Source organism: Ochotona curzoniae, unplaced genomic scaffold, assembly GCF_017591425.1.
Source record: "Ochotona curzoniae isolate NIBS_2020 unplaced genomic scaffold, NIBS_Ocur_1.0 contig_1014, whole genome shotgun sequence".
NCBI lineage: Eukaryota > Metazoa > Chordata > Mammalia > Lagomorpha > Ochotonidae > Ochotona > Ochotona curzoniae.
Window position 1 is genome coordinate 42,378,056 of NW_024464920.1, and position 15,198 is coordinate 42,393,253.

General features: G+C 42.0%; 1 protein-coding gene and 1 pseudogene across 5 annotated transcripts in view; one reads left to right on the top strand and one right to left on the bottom strand.

Moving 5' to 3' along the window:
• Positions 1-15,198, top strand: part of RIC8B (RIC8 guanine nucleotide exchange factor B) — a 103,730-nt gene that overhangs the window by 61,206 nt on the left and 27,326 nt on the right. For all 5 annotated transcript variants that reach the window (XM_040984922.1, XM_040984954.1, XM_040984932.1 and 2 more), the window contains 2 exons: positions 500-595; positions 5,429-5,573. In XM_040984922.1, coding sequence (XP_040840856.1) covers positions 500-595; positions 5,429-5,573 — 241 coding nt within the window. The remainder of the gene's footprint in view (positions 1-499; positions 596-5,428; positions 5,574-15,198) is intronic.
• LOC121159664 lies at positions 3,547-4,282 on the bottom strand (annotated as a pseudogene).

Consider the following 15,198-nt stretch of genomic DNA (forward strand, 5'->3'; position numbering starts at 1 on the left):
TTTGTTACAATGTATGGTAAATTTCTGAAACCAAGTAAATATATGTGGTTCACTACTGAAAATTGTGTTCATGTTAACACCAAAATTAAGACCAGTTCCTGAAAATAAAGGAAAAATTAATTGCTTTTCTACATAAAGACTTCCTAAGTCCTAAAATTAAAAGTTACGCTCTCAAAATCATGATACTTTCTATCATTTTTTCAGAAAGACATTTGCAGTTTTGCACTTACTGTGAGTTGCTGGTCTGTAATTCACTTTGTCAAGTAAGTGTTACTAAAAGTCAACAAGGTAGTATGGGGGGGTAACAAAATATTTGCCTCCTTTAAGCCCATTAGCTGAGTCAGTGGGAATTCTAGAAACTGTAGGAAAATCCAGGAAGGACAAAAACAGGCATTAGTAAACATAAAATCACCCCAACTCCAAAAAGAATTAATATGCTCAGACGCTCAGAGAACACTGTTAGAAACAGACTAACGTGGCACGTGTGGTTTCCTTTTAGGGCAGCAGCTATAGAGAGGGTCTAACTCCAGTTCTCAGCTTATTGACAGAATGTTCCCGAGCCCATCGACACATCCGAAAATTTCTCAAAGATCAGGTAACTGCCTCATGAGTATTTTATCTCAAAATGATAAAGTATATGCTTTTTATATAAAGTGAATGATGTAACTTAAGGTCTTCTTTCAGAAAATCAGAGAAGCTCCTTTTAATCTTTGAAATCTTTCTTGTCCTGAAACAGATGGACTTGTGTATTTTTTGAGTCATTCATTCATTTATGAACAAATGTTATTGAGATTTACTGTGTGCCATGTTCTAAACATTGTTCTGAGAACAGAAAAACCGATAAAGTCTCTGGCCTTAATGAGTTTCCTTTATAGTGGAGTGACAAGGTATAAGCAAATAAATACATAAAGGCAGGTGGTATACGTGTTCTGGAGAAAGATACAGCAAGACAAGAGAAAAGGAAGGCTTGGGAAATGAAGGTATCTCTAAGGAGATAATATTTTAACAGAAATTTGGCTAAGTAAGAAAAGTCAAACTATCTGGAAATATACTGGAGACAAATATAAAGTTGCTAAGATGGGACAGTGCATGTGAGAGGATTCAGTGTAAGGGTTCATTGGGGCCTGGTTCAATGGCTCACTCAGCTAAACTTCTCCTTACAAGTGCCGGGATCCATGTGGACACCAGTTTGTGTCCCCGGTTGCTCCATTCCTTTTCCAGCTCCCTACTTACGGCCTGGGAAGGCACCAGAGGAGGACACCCCAAAGCCTTGGGACCCTGCACCCGCATGAGAGACTCAGAAGAAGCTCCTGGCTCCTGGCTTCAGATTGGCTCATCTCCAGCCGTTGCAGCCGCTTAGGGAGTGAACCAGTGAATGGAAGACCTCTCTGTTTCTCCTTCTTCCTGTAAACTCTGCCTTTCCAATGAAAGTTAATCTTTTTTTTCATGGAAAATGCAATTAAAGCTTCAGTTTATTTTGGTGCAAAAATTTTGAAGTCTGTGCATAGCTTTTTTATAGTTTTTGCCATGAATTTTTCGATGACCCATATGTTCAAGGGACACAATGGTAGATGAATAAGAGAGATGTACAAGAGCCAGATAACATAAGGTTGTATATGATTTTTGGTTCCCTTCTATAAGGTGAGAGACATTGGAGTGTTTTGACGGAGAGAAATGTGACCCCAGTAATATTGGATGATCCTCCAGCTGTTATCTGTACTGTTTGTAGGATGGACTGCGGTAAAATGTTAAGAGGGTGGGAGAAGACAAGCACGAAGCTGGTGATGATGGGGCTTGCGGTAGGATGCGAGTAGCTGGAAGTTCATACTTGGAGATGCTGTGAAAGTAAAACTCAAAACATGTGCCAGTAGATTGCGATGTAGGTGGAATGAAAGATCGTCCAAGATGACTTCGTGAGCTTTTACATCCGAAACTCCAACTGAAACCAAGCTCTACAATCCTAGCTTGAGGCGCTTTCTCTGAGCGCTCTCAACCCAGCATTGTTTTACCATGCAAATAGTCAGTCTCCACTGATGTCATCTTCACCCATTTCATCCATGCTGGAGTCCCTGTAATTGCTATTTTCTATACATTTTTTAAAATTTACTTATTTATTTGAAAGGCAGAGTTACAAGCAGGAGGGAAACAAAAAGATTTTTTATCTACCTGTCCACTTCCCACATGTCTGCAAAGGCCACAACTGGGCCAAGCTAAAGCCAGAAGCCAGGAGTTTCATCTGGGACTTCATGTGAGTGCAGGTGCCCAAGTACGTGAATCATCTTGGACTGCCTACTCAGGTGCATAGCAGAGATCTGATTGGAAGTGGAGCAGCCAGGTCTTGAACCAGTACCCCCGTGAGATTCGAGTTTCACAGGCAATAACTTAACATGCTGCACCACAGCCCTGGTCCCCAGCACATCTTTTTTTTTTTAGGATTTTATTTATTTTTGTTGAAAAGACGGATATACAGAGAAGAGGAGAGGCAAAAAGGAAGATCTTCCATCCAATGATTCACTCCCCAAGCGGCCGCAATGGCTAGAGCTGAGCCAATCTGAAGCCAGGAGCCAGGAGCTTCTTTAGGGTCTCCCACTTGGGTGCAGGGTCCCAAAGCTTTGGGCCATCCTCGACTGCTTTTCCAGGTCACAGGCAGGGAGCTGGATGGGAAGCAGGGTTGCTGGGGTTAGAACTTGTACTCATATGGGATCCCAGCACTTTCAAGGCAAGGACTTTAACTGCTGCGCTATCACACAGGGCCCCCCAGCACATCTTAAACCAGCAACCAGCCCTTCTCACTCTCTCCACTCACTCTCTCTTTTATGGAAAACATAAAAGACTAGTTACATCTGGACCTCCACCAAACATTTGAACATTTAACAGCAAATACCATGCTATCAACTAGTCTACTCTAAATTTTAGACCTGCCACTCCAAGTTGATTATTTCCATACTTAACTCTTCTTTCCTCTCCTCCCTCATGTATTAACCATTTCCTAGTTCACTGCAAATTAAAGGGAAGCTTGTATTTTTGCACTGCAGTGTCTGTTTGCTATTTCTGGACCACTGTTACTTTGACTCCTCCTTTGTGGCAGTGAACTGTTCTGCCTTCTCTTTGTGGTTTGTGGCTGCCTTTCTCATAGATTCCCTTTCCTCTCACTTTCTCAGGAACGTTGTCCTTCCATGTATTGCCCCCTCTCTTTTTGTAATAGTATCATCTTTTAATGCCCTGAATCATCTGATAGTGCCCAAACATGTCTTCCATTTAAGTTAAAAAAAAATCCTTCCCTGAATGCCACTTCTCAAACTGTCTTCTCATGCTGCCATTCCTCTTTCTGCGGTGTTCCTCCGAAGACTTCTGTACTCATCCTCTATATTGTTTTTATTCACTGACTCTCCTGAATTTCTGTAATTAGATTGTCATGCTTTCCAGTGTAGAGGCATTTATCACAATGACCAACCCAATACTGCCAAAGCTACTAGTTTTCAATTTTTTTTATTCCCAAGCAATATATTTTTAAATCCAATCATATTTATTTGCTATTTTTAAACCTTATTTTTGACTAGATCTTGATTTAGAAGTGGACACTGTCAGGGAAGATAGCCTGCGCCTTGATGATCTGCGCCTGGCGTATTTCTTTGGCCTCCTTCATTCTCTTGGCCGGAGGTTTAGCTGTTCTGCAACCTCTTCCTGATTCTTACTCCGCTGTCTGTTCAGAGCAGTGTGCTGGCATTTGTGCTGGACTCAAGGAGTAACAAGACACTGAATCTTAGGTGCTTTGCTCCTAGGTTTCTTGACCTTCTTTGTTTAGGGGCTTTCTCACAACATACTGGCATATATCATCTTTAGAGAGATTGAAAAGTTTGCAGATTCTGCTGGCTCTTTTAGGATCCATGCGACAAGGCATTGTGGTGTTAGTCAATTGTGGAATATCTTTCGCTTTTTTTTTTACAATAACCAGGTTGAAGACATTCAGGTTGGCATCGACAATGCAGCCCCAAACTGATTGGCATTTTTTTCCCCAGTTCTCCTGGGTCTGTAACAGAAATGCCCCTTGCTTGTCAGCAGGTGAACTTGGCCATGGGTCAAGACACCTTGCTTAATGGGGAAGCCTTTTTAGTCATTCATACCGCTGATCTGGACCTTGCATCCCTTCCACTCTTCACCCAGAGCGTCGGTAGCCACTTCGGCAGCCATGCACTTCTCAGAAAGTTCACAGTTTGCGCTCATCATCCACTTGGATGAGCTTCTAGCAGCCAGTGGCTGGGAAGGAGATACTCAGCTGCATCTTGAAGCTGTTATTCCCCTGCGAGGCACCACAGCAAAGAGGCCAGATAACATTTGATGTATATGTTCACTCCCAAAATACTTTCTTTCACCTGATTTCCAAAACACGATAGAGAATTTCTTTGCTGACCCTGCTCTTCCCAACCCTGTTTGAGTACTCCAAGGAGAAATGATCTGCCACTGGTGACAAAGCCACTGGTGAGATAAGAACCAGGAGACAGGTTTCTGGGTGGTTGGATTGCTAAGTGAGGGACCACAGGCTGAGATAAGCAAGGTGGCACATGTGTCCTCAGAGGACCAGCCCACTAACAGGAGTGAGACAGTGTTCCTGGGAAGATGTAGGCAGCGTATATGTACGACATATTAGAGCAGCTGCTACAGATTGTACTCAATAATTACGGATTGATTGTTATCTAAAGTACATTGGACCAGTAAAAGGATTTCAGGTTTCAGATATTTTGGGGGGGATTTTGCAATATTTACTTGTACATAACAAGATACATAGGACTGGGATCCAAGTGTAAATAAATTCATTTAGGTTTCATGAAATTCTTATACACATTGCCTGAAGGTAATTTTATACAGTGTTTTTAGTGCAGTGTAACATTTAGTGAGTGTAACATGAAGTCAGGTGTGAATTTTTCCACTTGGGGTGTCATATTGACCCTCAAAAGTTTGAATTTTTGGAGTAAACCAGATTCAGAATGTTCAATGTATAATAGTATTTTTTTGGTAAATACTGAAAATGCTGCTGCACCTAAAAGAAGGTGAAAGTTGGCATGACTCAGGGTATTGTCTGTGGAAGGAAGAGAAACTTGACCCAGACTTTAAGATGGATTTTGCTAAGGGCAAGGTAGTCCAGGTGCTGATATGAGTAAAACTCAGTGGTGCACTTGAAGATAATGTGGTGGTACAATGAAGGGTGTTTCTACTCACGTGAAACCCGTTACAGGCATCAGAGTAGTTGAGGCCACTTTTTCTTTGATGTGTGATTTTATTTGTCAGTTAACCTATACTTACTTTTAAAAATTCTGTCTCTCAGGAAACTATGTCCAGTAGAAGTTGCATAACTGGCCAGTTGTACAGTTCCATTCTCACTTACTCTAGAACTCTTAATTGATGATGGTTTTTGCATTTGTGCCACCAGGTTTTACCACCATTGAGGGATGTGACGAATCGACCTGAAGTTGGCTCAACTGTGAGAAATAAGCTGGTGCGCCTCATGACACATGTTGACCTTGGAGTCAAGCAAATTGCTGCTGAATTTCTTTTTGTCCTTTGCAAAGAGAGAGGTAGGTTAAACTCTCTTTGCCCTCTGATTTTTGTCATTTGGAAGGAATTCCAGAAATTTTCCTGGTAGCTGTACTATCTCATTTCACTCTTTCAAAAGCTGACCATCTGTCTCTTTTATTAAAAGTAATGAGGAGATAATAACTTAATAATCAAAAAGTATTTGCATATGCTTCTGTATTCACTAAGATGTGAATCGCAGAGATAATACAGAGCACACTCACATTTAAACTTTTGTATCCTTAATGCAGAGGACTTCAATCTAAATGGGGCATGACCTGAAGCCATTGTGAAAAGTTCTGCTTAAGTAGTTCAGGTACTACTGTTTTGATAACCAGGCACAGGTCCATGTTAGTTCTTTGGAATTAAATATTTAGAAGCTTTGATTTCTTCATTTATTTTTCCAATCAGAAAATAACTGAATATACTAGATAAATACCAAATTGTATTAGGTAGCACTGGTGTGCTTGCCTGGACCAATCCCAGTGAGCGTGAGCCATTCTATAGAAGATCTCTCCCTCTCCCTCCCATTGCCCCCACTCCATTTTCAGCTAAATGAGTAAAATCTGTAATGTCTGTCACTTACCCTTGAGTTAAGGGTAAAACAGTTTGGAGAGAAATTTAACATAACTATAACTTAAGAACACTGTCAGCATGTCCAGAGTGATTGCCTGACAAAGTGCTTCATACATTTCTGTGGATTATTCTGTCAGTTTTCTCAACAAGGGTCATTGGTTGTATTCAGATTCTTCTCACCTATTAATTTATAATATCAATGTGAAGTACTATCTAAGCAGATTTTTTATTCTACTTTTTTTAAGCAATCAAATTGTGAGATACATAATTTGGAGAAGTTCATTCCCCTGTCTCAATCCTAGCAATGAAAAACACCTGCATCCCATGTCTAAGTGTGGTACCTGGCTCCAGCTCCTAGCTTCAGCTTCCTGCTGCTCAGATCCTCAGGCAAATGTGAAAGCTCAGGTCACTGGATCCCTGTCATCCATGCAGGAAACCTGTGTTGATGTAGCTTTGTCCTTAGCCAAGCCCTGGCCACTTCAGGCATGTGGGGAAGTGAGTTAGTGGATGGGAGCTGTGTGTATGTGTGTTAAACATGCTTACTCTCTCTCACTAATGAAATAAACAAATATTGCTAAAAGTCTTAAGGCAACTGTATTCATAAACTTCATTTCTGACATATTAATCCAGCCACTTCAGTTAACCTGTTAAACATGTATAATTGGTCATTTTTGTAATGGCCATAAACACAGGTATTACAGAATGAGATACTGTGTGTCTGATGTTGGAAGCATCACCTCATTTCACCTCTTAGGGACCACCTAAGATAAATCCTGCTGTTTTGGTTTTAGAAATGAAGCAAGCCTGGCCTTGAGATCCATTTAATGATTTATCCAAGTTCATATAAGTAGAAGCCTGTATTCATTCCATCCTGCCATATTTCCTCTTAGAATAATAATTTTGAGGTATTAGATTACTTTATTTATTTAGCATCTACTCTTTTAGACAGTTTGCTTCTTTAATAACTGAAAAAAGGTAGATTTAGAACCTGGAATTGAGTGGTCAGCATAGTGTAGTTTTTCTGTATTGTGAGCATGCTCTCTTTGGATAATTTTTTTAAAAGTTTATTTCTTCTTTGATTATATATCAAAATGTGACAGCATTTTTTTAAAGATTTATTTATTTATTGGAAAGTCAGATATACAGAGAGGAGGAGAAACAGAGAGGAAGATCTTCTGTCCACTGATTCATTCCCCAAGTGAACAAAACGAAGGCCGATGCTATGCCGGTCCGAAGCCAGGATCCAGGAACCTCTTCCGGATATTCCGCATGGGTGCAGGCTCCCAAGGCCTTGGGCCGTCCTCGACTGCTTTCCCAGGCCACAAGCAGGGAGCTGGATGGGAAGTGGAGCTGCCGGGATTAGAACCGGTGCCCATATGGGATCCCGGCGTGTTCAAGGCAAGGACTTTAGCCGCTAGGCCACGCCGCGGGGCCCTGACAGCATTTCTTAAAGGTCATTAAAAATGGAATTAAAAGATCATTTTTAGGGAACCAGCATTGTGACACATAAGGTTAAGCTGCCACCTGTAACACTGCCATCCCATGCTGGAGTGCTGGTTCAAGTTACAGCTATTCAGCTTGCAATCCAATTTTCTACTGATGTACCTGGGAATTCAGAAAATGATCTCCCAAAGTATTTGGGCCCCTACTTCCCACCTGGGAGCAAAAACACAAGCTCTTGATATTATCCTGGCCTAGTTGGCCCTTGCAATCATCTGGTCAGTGAGCCAGGGCTTGGAAGGTCTCTCTCTCTGTCTCTCTTTCTTTCTCTCTCTCTCCCCCACCCCCTTTACTCTCTATTGTTCTGCCATTTAAGTACATTTTTGAGAAACAGGGGGTGTTAGGTTTAGGGGCACCCATTTGGCATAGCTGTTCTAAGATGTCTGGATCCCCTTTTGGAATGCCTGGATTCTAGTCCTTGCTTAAGTGCTGATGTAGTTTCATTTCAATGCACAAGCTGCTTGTAACAGCTGATGTTTTAAGTAGCTGTATTGCTTCCATCCGTGTAGAAAGCTCAGCTTGAGTTTCCTGCCCCCAGCTTCAAGCTGGCCTAACCCTGGATGTTATGGGCATTTGGGAAGTAAACCAATGGATGGGACCATACCTATTGTCATTCTCTCTCACTCACTCTCAAATAAATTATATACACAAAAAAAATTTTTTTAAAGGTTTATTCATTTTTATTGGAAAATGAGATTTATAGAGAGGAGAGACAGAAAGATCTTCCATCTGCTGGTTCACTCCCCAAGTGACTGCAATGGCTAGAGCTGAGCCAATCTGAACCCAAGAGCCTCTTCTTCTGGTCTCCCATATGGGTGCAGGCCTTGGGCCATCCTGCACTGCTTTCCTAGGCCATAGCAGGGAGCTGGAAGGGAAGTAGAGCAGTTGTGACACAAACCAGTGCTGACATGGGATCCCAGGTCATACAAGGGAAGGACTCCAGCCACTAGGCTACCGTGCTGGGCCCATACAAATAATTTGTAAAATAAGTTCATTTTAGGGGACTTGTGTCATAGCATAGTCATAGGCTAAGTTTCTGCCAGCACTAGTATCCTGTATGGGCACTGGTTTGAGTTCCAGCTCCTCCATTTTCTATCTAGCTTCCTCTTTGTGGCCTGGGAAAACAGTGCAGAATAGCTTAAGTTCTTGGTCCCATGCACCTATGTGGGAGACCCCAAAGAAGCTCCTGACTGCTGGCTTCACATCTGTTCAGTACTGGCTGCTGCAGCTAATTCTAGAGTTAGGTGAACAGCAAATAAAGGATCTCTGTCTATTTGTAACTCCACTTTTCAAAAACCTTTGAAAAGTATAATATTGGTGAATTTTTTTAATCTATGCATAATCTTTCCAGATTATGCATTTTCCATGTATGATTCCACATATGTATATGAATACATTACATATCTAAATAGAATCACCTTATTGAGTTGATTTGTCATAAAAAATGTAGCACATGCATTTAGAAGTGAATTGGCCCTTTTTTTTCATTTGAAATGGTTAGCTTTGCACTTCATAATACATAACACTAAAGTTTTAGTGCTAGGTTTGAGCCCACAGTCAACTTACCTTAGGAAAATAATATTTTCATTTGACAGTATCCACTTTCCCCCGAATTTGTATATGGAGAGGAATTCCGTGGAATAAGGATTGACTAACTTAGCCGACATCTTTAAGCTAGATCCTGGGATTGCAGAGGTGTGCAAAGCAAAGTCGCTGTCCCCACGTTACTGACGGCTGTGCCAGGGTCAGACTCGGTGCCTGTCAGCCAGGATGGTTAGAATAAAAGAAGTGGGTCAGGTCCACGAGGTGCAGGTGTATGAAGGAAGCCTCTTTGCAGCGCCCGTTTGTGAGGTAGGGGCTGCACACACCACAGATGGGGGAGGCCCTGAAAGAGGAGAGCACTGCAAGAAGCTTGTGGGAAAATGCAATTAGAAAACATATGTTAGGGACAAAACCAATTTGATATCCATGCGTAGCTTTTTCATACATTTTCTGTTAATTGTTTAAAAACTTCCTGCATTTAGCTCCAGCTGACTTACTATCAAATGCCACATAGCCAGTGTAATTAGATCTTCTCAGTTTTTTCAAAAGAATGGTTAGAACATTGGTTAGAATTTTTACATAAATTTCTCAGACTTTTATTCAGTGAATATGTTAAAAATGTTTTGATTGATTTATTCTATTTGTTTGAAAGCCGGAAGTAGAAACAGGCAGACTAATAAAGACCTTCCATACGCTGATTCATCCCTTGGATGCCTAGCAGAGGAGCTGGGTACTAAGCTGGGTCTCCACATGGGCGCCAAGGGTTCAGGTCCTTGGGTGTCACCTGCTGTCCCCCAGGGTACACACTTGCAGGAAGCTGGAATTCTAAACAGAGCCACTTGAACCCATGAACTCGGACAGGAGATGTAGGTGTAACTGCTGCATCAAATGCTACCCTTCACTTTTTAATATCATTAACCAAATACAATTTCATATGTAATAAAGAAAAGTTGCAGTCTACCTTCAACTGTAAAAATCATCAGATTTGTGAGTTTAGGCTTGGAGGTAGATTATCATAGTAGCCCAACTTTTCTCCTTATTTTGCTGTATTTAAAAGTAATAATTAAAAAAATATTGAGAGGGCCCAGCTCGGTGGCCTTAGCAGCTAAAGTCCTCTCCTTGAACGCCCCAGGATCCCATATGGGCACCGGTTCTAATCCCGGCAGCTCCACTTCCCATCCAGCTCCCTGCCTGTGGCCTGGGAAAGCAGTCGAGGACGGCCCAAGGCCTTGGGACCCTACACCTGTGTGGGATACCCGGAAGAAGTTCCTGGATCCTGGCTTCAGATCGGCAAAGCATGGGCCTTCGTTTCGCTCACTTGGGGAATGAATCATCGGACGGAAAATCTTCCTCTCTGTCTCTCCTCCTCTCTATATATCTGACTTTCCAATAAATAAATAAATCTTTTTAAAAAATATATTGAGAGCAGCAGGTTAATTGTCTACCTGCAAACACGGCATCCCCTATGGGTGCTACTTCATGTCCCAGCTGTTCCACTTCTGATCCAAGTCCCTGCTAATGGCCTGGGAAATCAGCGGAAGATGGTCTAGGCCCTGCACCTCCATGGAAGGCATGGCTCTTTATCTGTCAGCTTCGAAACAGCCCAGTTCTAACCGTAATGGCCATTTGGGGAGTGAACCAGTGGAGATCTCTTTATCTATCTATCAATCATGTGTCTATCTATCTATCTGTCTATCCAACTATCTTTCTTTCTGTCTCTCCCTGTCTCTTAGTAATTCTGACTTTCAAGTAAAATAAATAAATCTTAGAAAAAATATTTATTTGGGCCTGGTGCAGTGGCTCAGTGGTTAAATCTTCACCTTAAGTGCACCAGGATCCCAAATGGGCACCAGTTTGTGTCCCGGCTGCTCCGCCTCCCTTCCAGCTCCCTGCTTATGGCCTGGGTAAGCAGTGAAGGATATCGCAAAGCCTTGGGGATCTCGCACTTATGTGGGAGACCCAGAAGAAGCTCCTGGATCATGGCTTTGGATCAGTCTAGTTCCTGCCATTGTGGCCATTTAGGGAGTGAACCAGCAGGTGGAAGATCTTTCTTTTTCTCTCCATAAATCAGACCTGCCTTTCCAATAAAAATGAATCTTTAGGGAAAAAAAGAAAAGAAATTATTTGTAAAGCAACTGTCTGCCTTGCCGAGTCAGCTCCCACTCCTTTTGAGTATTGACTCCTGTTTTGTTCTAGGTGTGGCACGGGATGAATTGTGGAGGTGTTTGTGACTTCAGCTCAGGGTTAAACTGTCTCACTTTCCTAAGCATCCCTTTTTCGTTGCCTCTACTCCCATACCACCCCCTTAGTGCAGGCCCTTAAAGTCATTTTCTGAAACTTTAATGAAGTAATAGCATCAATCTTTCTGTCTTTGTGCAGGTTTTCTTCCATGTGTTTAACACATGGTTAACAGCAGGTTTAGTCCAAAACAGAAATCCACTCATCATTGTGCCACGTGAAATTCACCTCTGTATTTTACTCCATTGCTTACCTCTGTGGTTTATGTCCTGCTTCTTGCCTGACCATACTGACTTCTTTATTCTTGCCTGATTATACTGCCCTGTTTCTTGACGTAACTCTGTGCTTGGCACGTGCAGCTCTTTGGCATGGAATGCCCTTACCAAGTGTGTTAAGTTAGCTTCGTCGTCATCGCTGTGAAGCCTTCTCTGACCGTCTGGGAGTTCATCTTTCTCTGTATCATTTTACCTGCCTCTGTTAACGAGTCTTACGCCGTAATTCTTACTTGTTGAACTAGCATTCTAGACGTCTAGTGGCTTTATTGGAGAACCAGGCCTTATCTGTCTTTGGCTCCTCATTGCTTAAAAAAATAAATGCCTTACAAATAGTTTTCCCCAATAAATACCTAGTAAAAGAACAACCAGTTGTGTGCTCTCTCTCCCAGTTCAGTCTGGGGAATTACAATGTCCCATAAGCATATATAAATACATAAAGGTATCATTTATAAATGTATGTGTATTTGTGTATGTAAATATAAAATTGCTGTTTCTGTAATAGGCAACTTTAGAAAAGAGTGTGCCAATCTGGAGGAGGGAAAGCTTTGGGTTTGTAGAGGTCAGAGAAAGTCTCCATGAAGAGAAATAGGAAGCATCCCGCTGTGTACAACAGAGAGACTAATTCAAGATTTAGTAATTCAAGGTTTAGTAAAAATGAAAGAAGTCAGAAAATGAAGAGCCCAAGCTCTGTTTTGGAGTTTGAGTATAATTTTTAGGGGCTAAGTTAGAAGGGTTTTGGGGGGTTTTTTTGTTTGTTTGTTTGTTTGTTTTAAGATTCATTTATTTTTATTGCAAAGTCAGGTATACAGAGAGGAGCAGAGACAGAGAGTAAGATCTTCCATCCAGTGATTCACTCCCCAAGTGACCTCAATGGCCAGAGCTAAGCCAATCTGAAGCCAGGAGCCAGGAACTTCCTCCAGGTCTCCCATGTGGTGCAGGGTCCCAAGGCCTTGGGCCATCCTCGACTGCTTTTCCAGGCCACAAGCAGGGAGCTGGATGGGAAGCGGGACTGCCGGGATTAGAACCGGTGCCCCTATGGGATCCCAGCATGTTGAATGTGAGGACTTTAACTGCCGCTAGGCCACCGAGCTGGGCCCAAGTTAGAGGTTTTATCCAGGAAAATGGCAAGGTATCCTGAGCAAGTAGCTGTGTGAATTAAGGAGTAAAAGGATACCAGTCAGACGCATAAAAGTTGCAATATTGGACTAGATGGAAGGGGGAACAGTCTCTGGATAGAATTTGGTTCTGCCATTCTTAATAGAAGAGCACCCCACCTGTTTTTTTGATACATATGTCAGCAGTGATGTCATGGCTACTAGTGAAGTTCTGATTTGCACAGTGTCATGGTGGCTGCATTTATTTGTTTTCAAGCTGCTGTTTAGGATTTATGTATTTTAAGGCAGACTTACACAGAGAAGGAGAGACAGATCTTCCACTTGCTGGCTGGTTCATTTGCAGATGGTTGCAGTGGGCCCGGCTGAACCAGGTCAAAACCTGCAACTCTGTCCAGGCCTCTCACCTGGATGGCAGGGCCCAAGTGGTCAGCTCATCTCCCACTCCCTTCCCAGGCACGGTAGGAACTGGACCAGAAGCAGAGCAGCCAGCACTTGAACGGTGCTTTGATATGGGGATCCAGGTGTCAGGGAAAGCTGCTTACCTTCTTACAGCCTCAACACTGGCCCCCAAACTACCTATTTTCAATATCAAGGGAGTTCTCCTGTTGTTCAAATATTTAAAAATATTTTAAAATCCTAAAATATTCAGCCTTCATGGTTTCATACTCTGACCATTTCTTACCCCTTTTCTTGCCTACCTGTTGTCCTAGCCACTGTCCCTTTTAGGTCTTCAAAGTTACTTTAATTGTTCTTCTCTGTGTCTCCTCCATCTATGTCTTTTTTGAAGTAAGTGATCTGAATTACAGTAGTATGTCAGATGTAGACTTTCCTATTTATTTATACATAGATAGTGGATTGTGTTCTGTTTCCTACAGTTCTTAGGGTGACATTTTATCAAGATTCTATTGAAAGGCTTAAGTAGATTTTGCCTATTTTTATCTTTTTATTAAATATACTAATGTTTATCTTGAAATTGTACCCAAAGAAAAAGAAGCACTAGTTAATGAAGCTATCATTTATTGCTTTGTATCTTTCTTAAAGGTATTTTTAAAGTCACTCCTCTCCTCCCCTCCCACAAAATATACACATACACACCCTAATTTAAAAAACCCTACAGGGCATGAATCTGTTGCAAAAGTTTTGTGTCTGTTCCTTTCGGGTCTCAGAGATAACACTTCACACTGTTGGCAGAATAATGCTGACAGCAGAGGAACGGTACCACGTTTTTCATCATTTTTTTTTTCTAACAAACCTGAAATCTTTACCAGTTATTACTTAGTATTTCTCAGTAATACCCAGTGCTACCATTGAAAAAGAATGAGTTTGTACTTCGTGCAGGTATTCCTTAGTGCTCCAATGAATGGTGAAGGTGACAGTTACTTTTTCATTTCTACAGATTAGAAAACTGAGTAGAGCTGCAGAATACCTTGTCCAGGGTCAAGCAGTGAATAAGAGGAAGAGCCATTATTAAAATCTAGGCGTACCTTCTCACTGGCTTCAAAGGCTTTCATATTATTGCTTCCCCCCCCCTCCCAGCTTTTTAAAGACTTATTCATTTTGAAAGGCAAAGTAACAGAGAGGAAAAAACAGAGATCTTTGATATGTTGTGTAATTCCTCAAATGTCCTCAGCAGCTGGGAATGGACCGGGTCAAAACCAGGAGCTGGAACCTATCTGGGTCTCCCATTTAGAGGCAGGGGCCGAGCGCTTGGGATACCTTTCAGTGCTTTCCCAGGTGCAGTAACAGGAAGCCAGCATTACAGGTGGAAGTTTAATTTGTGGTGCCACAACACCAACCCTGTGTTGCTAACTTGAAAGAAAAAAAAACAAAAAACAGCAAGTTGGGGCTGGTGCTGTAGCATCGTGGTTAAGCTGTCACCTGCAATGCTGGCATCCCATATGGGCACCAGCTTCTGTCTTGGCTGCTCCAGTTCCAGGTCAGTTCCCTGCCAATGCCCCTTGGAAAGCACTGGAGGATGGCCCAAGTCCTTGTGCCCCTGCACCCACTTGAGAGACCGGAAGAAGCCCCTGTTTCCTGGCTTTGGACTGGCCGGCCTACCTGCTGCTGTTGCAGCTGTTTAGGGAGAAAATCAGTGTTTTGAGGAGTGAACCAGCAGATGGAAGACCTCTTTCTCTCTCTCTCTCTCTCTAACTGCCTTTCAAGTAAATGAACCTTTAAAAAAATTTTTTTAAGACCAAAATCCAAAACACTAGGTTAGGTATCCTATTTGCTAAAATCCTTTAGTTGGCTTATTTCTTATACCTTTTTCCTTTAATTCCTCTGAAGGGTAAAAAAAAAAAAAAATTTACATGCCATTGCCATATTGATAAAATCCCAACCTGACTCCAGTCTCTAGTTTCTTATCATTTCTCTAAAATTGG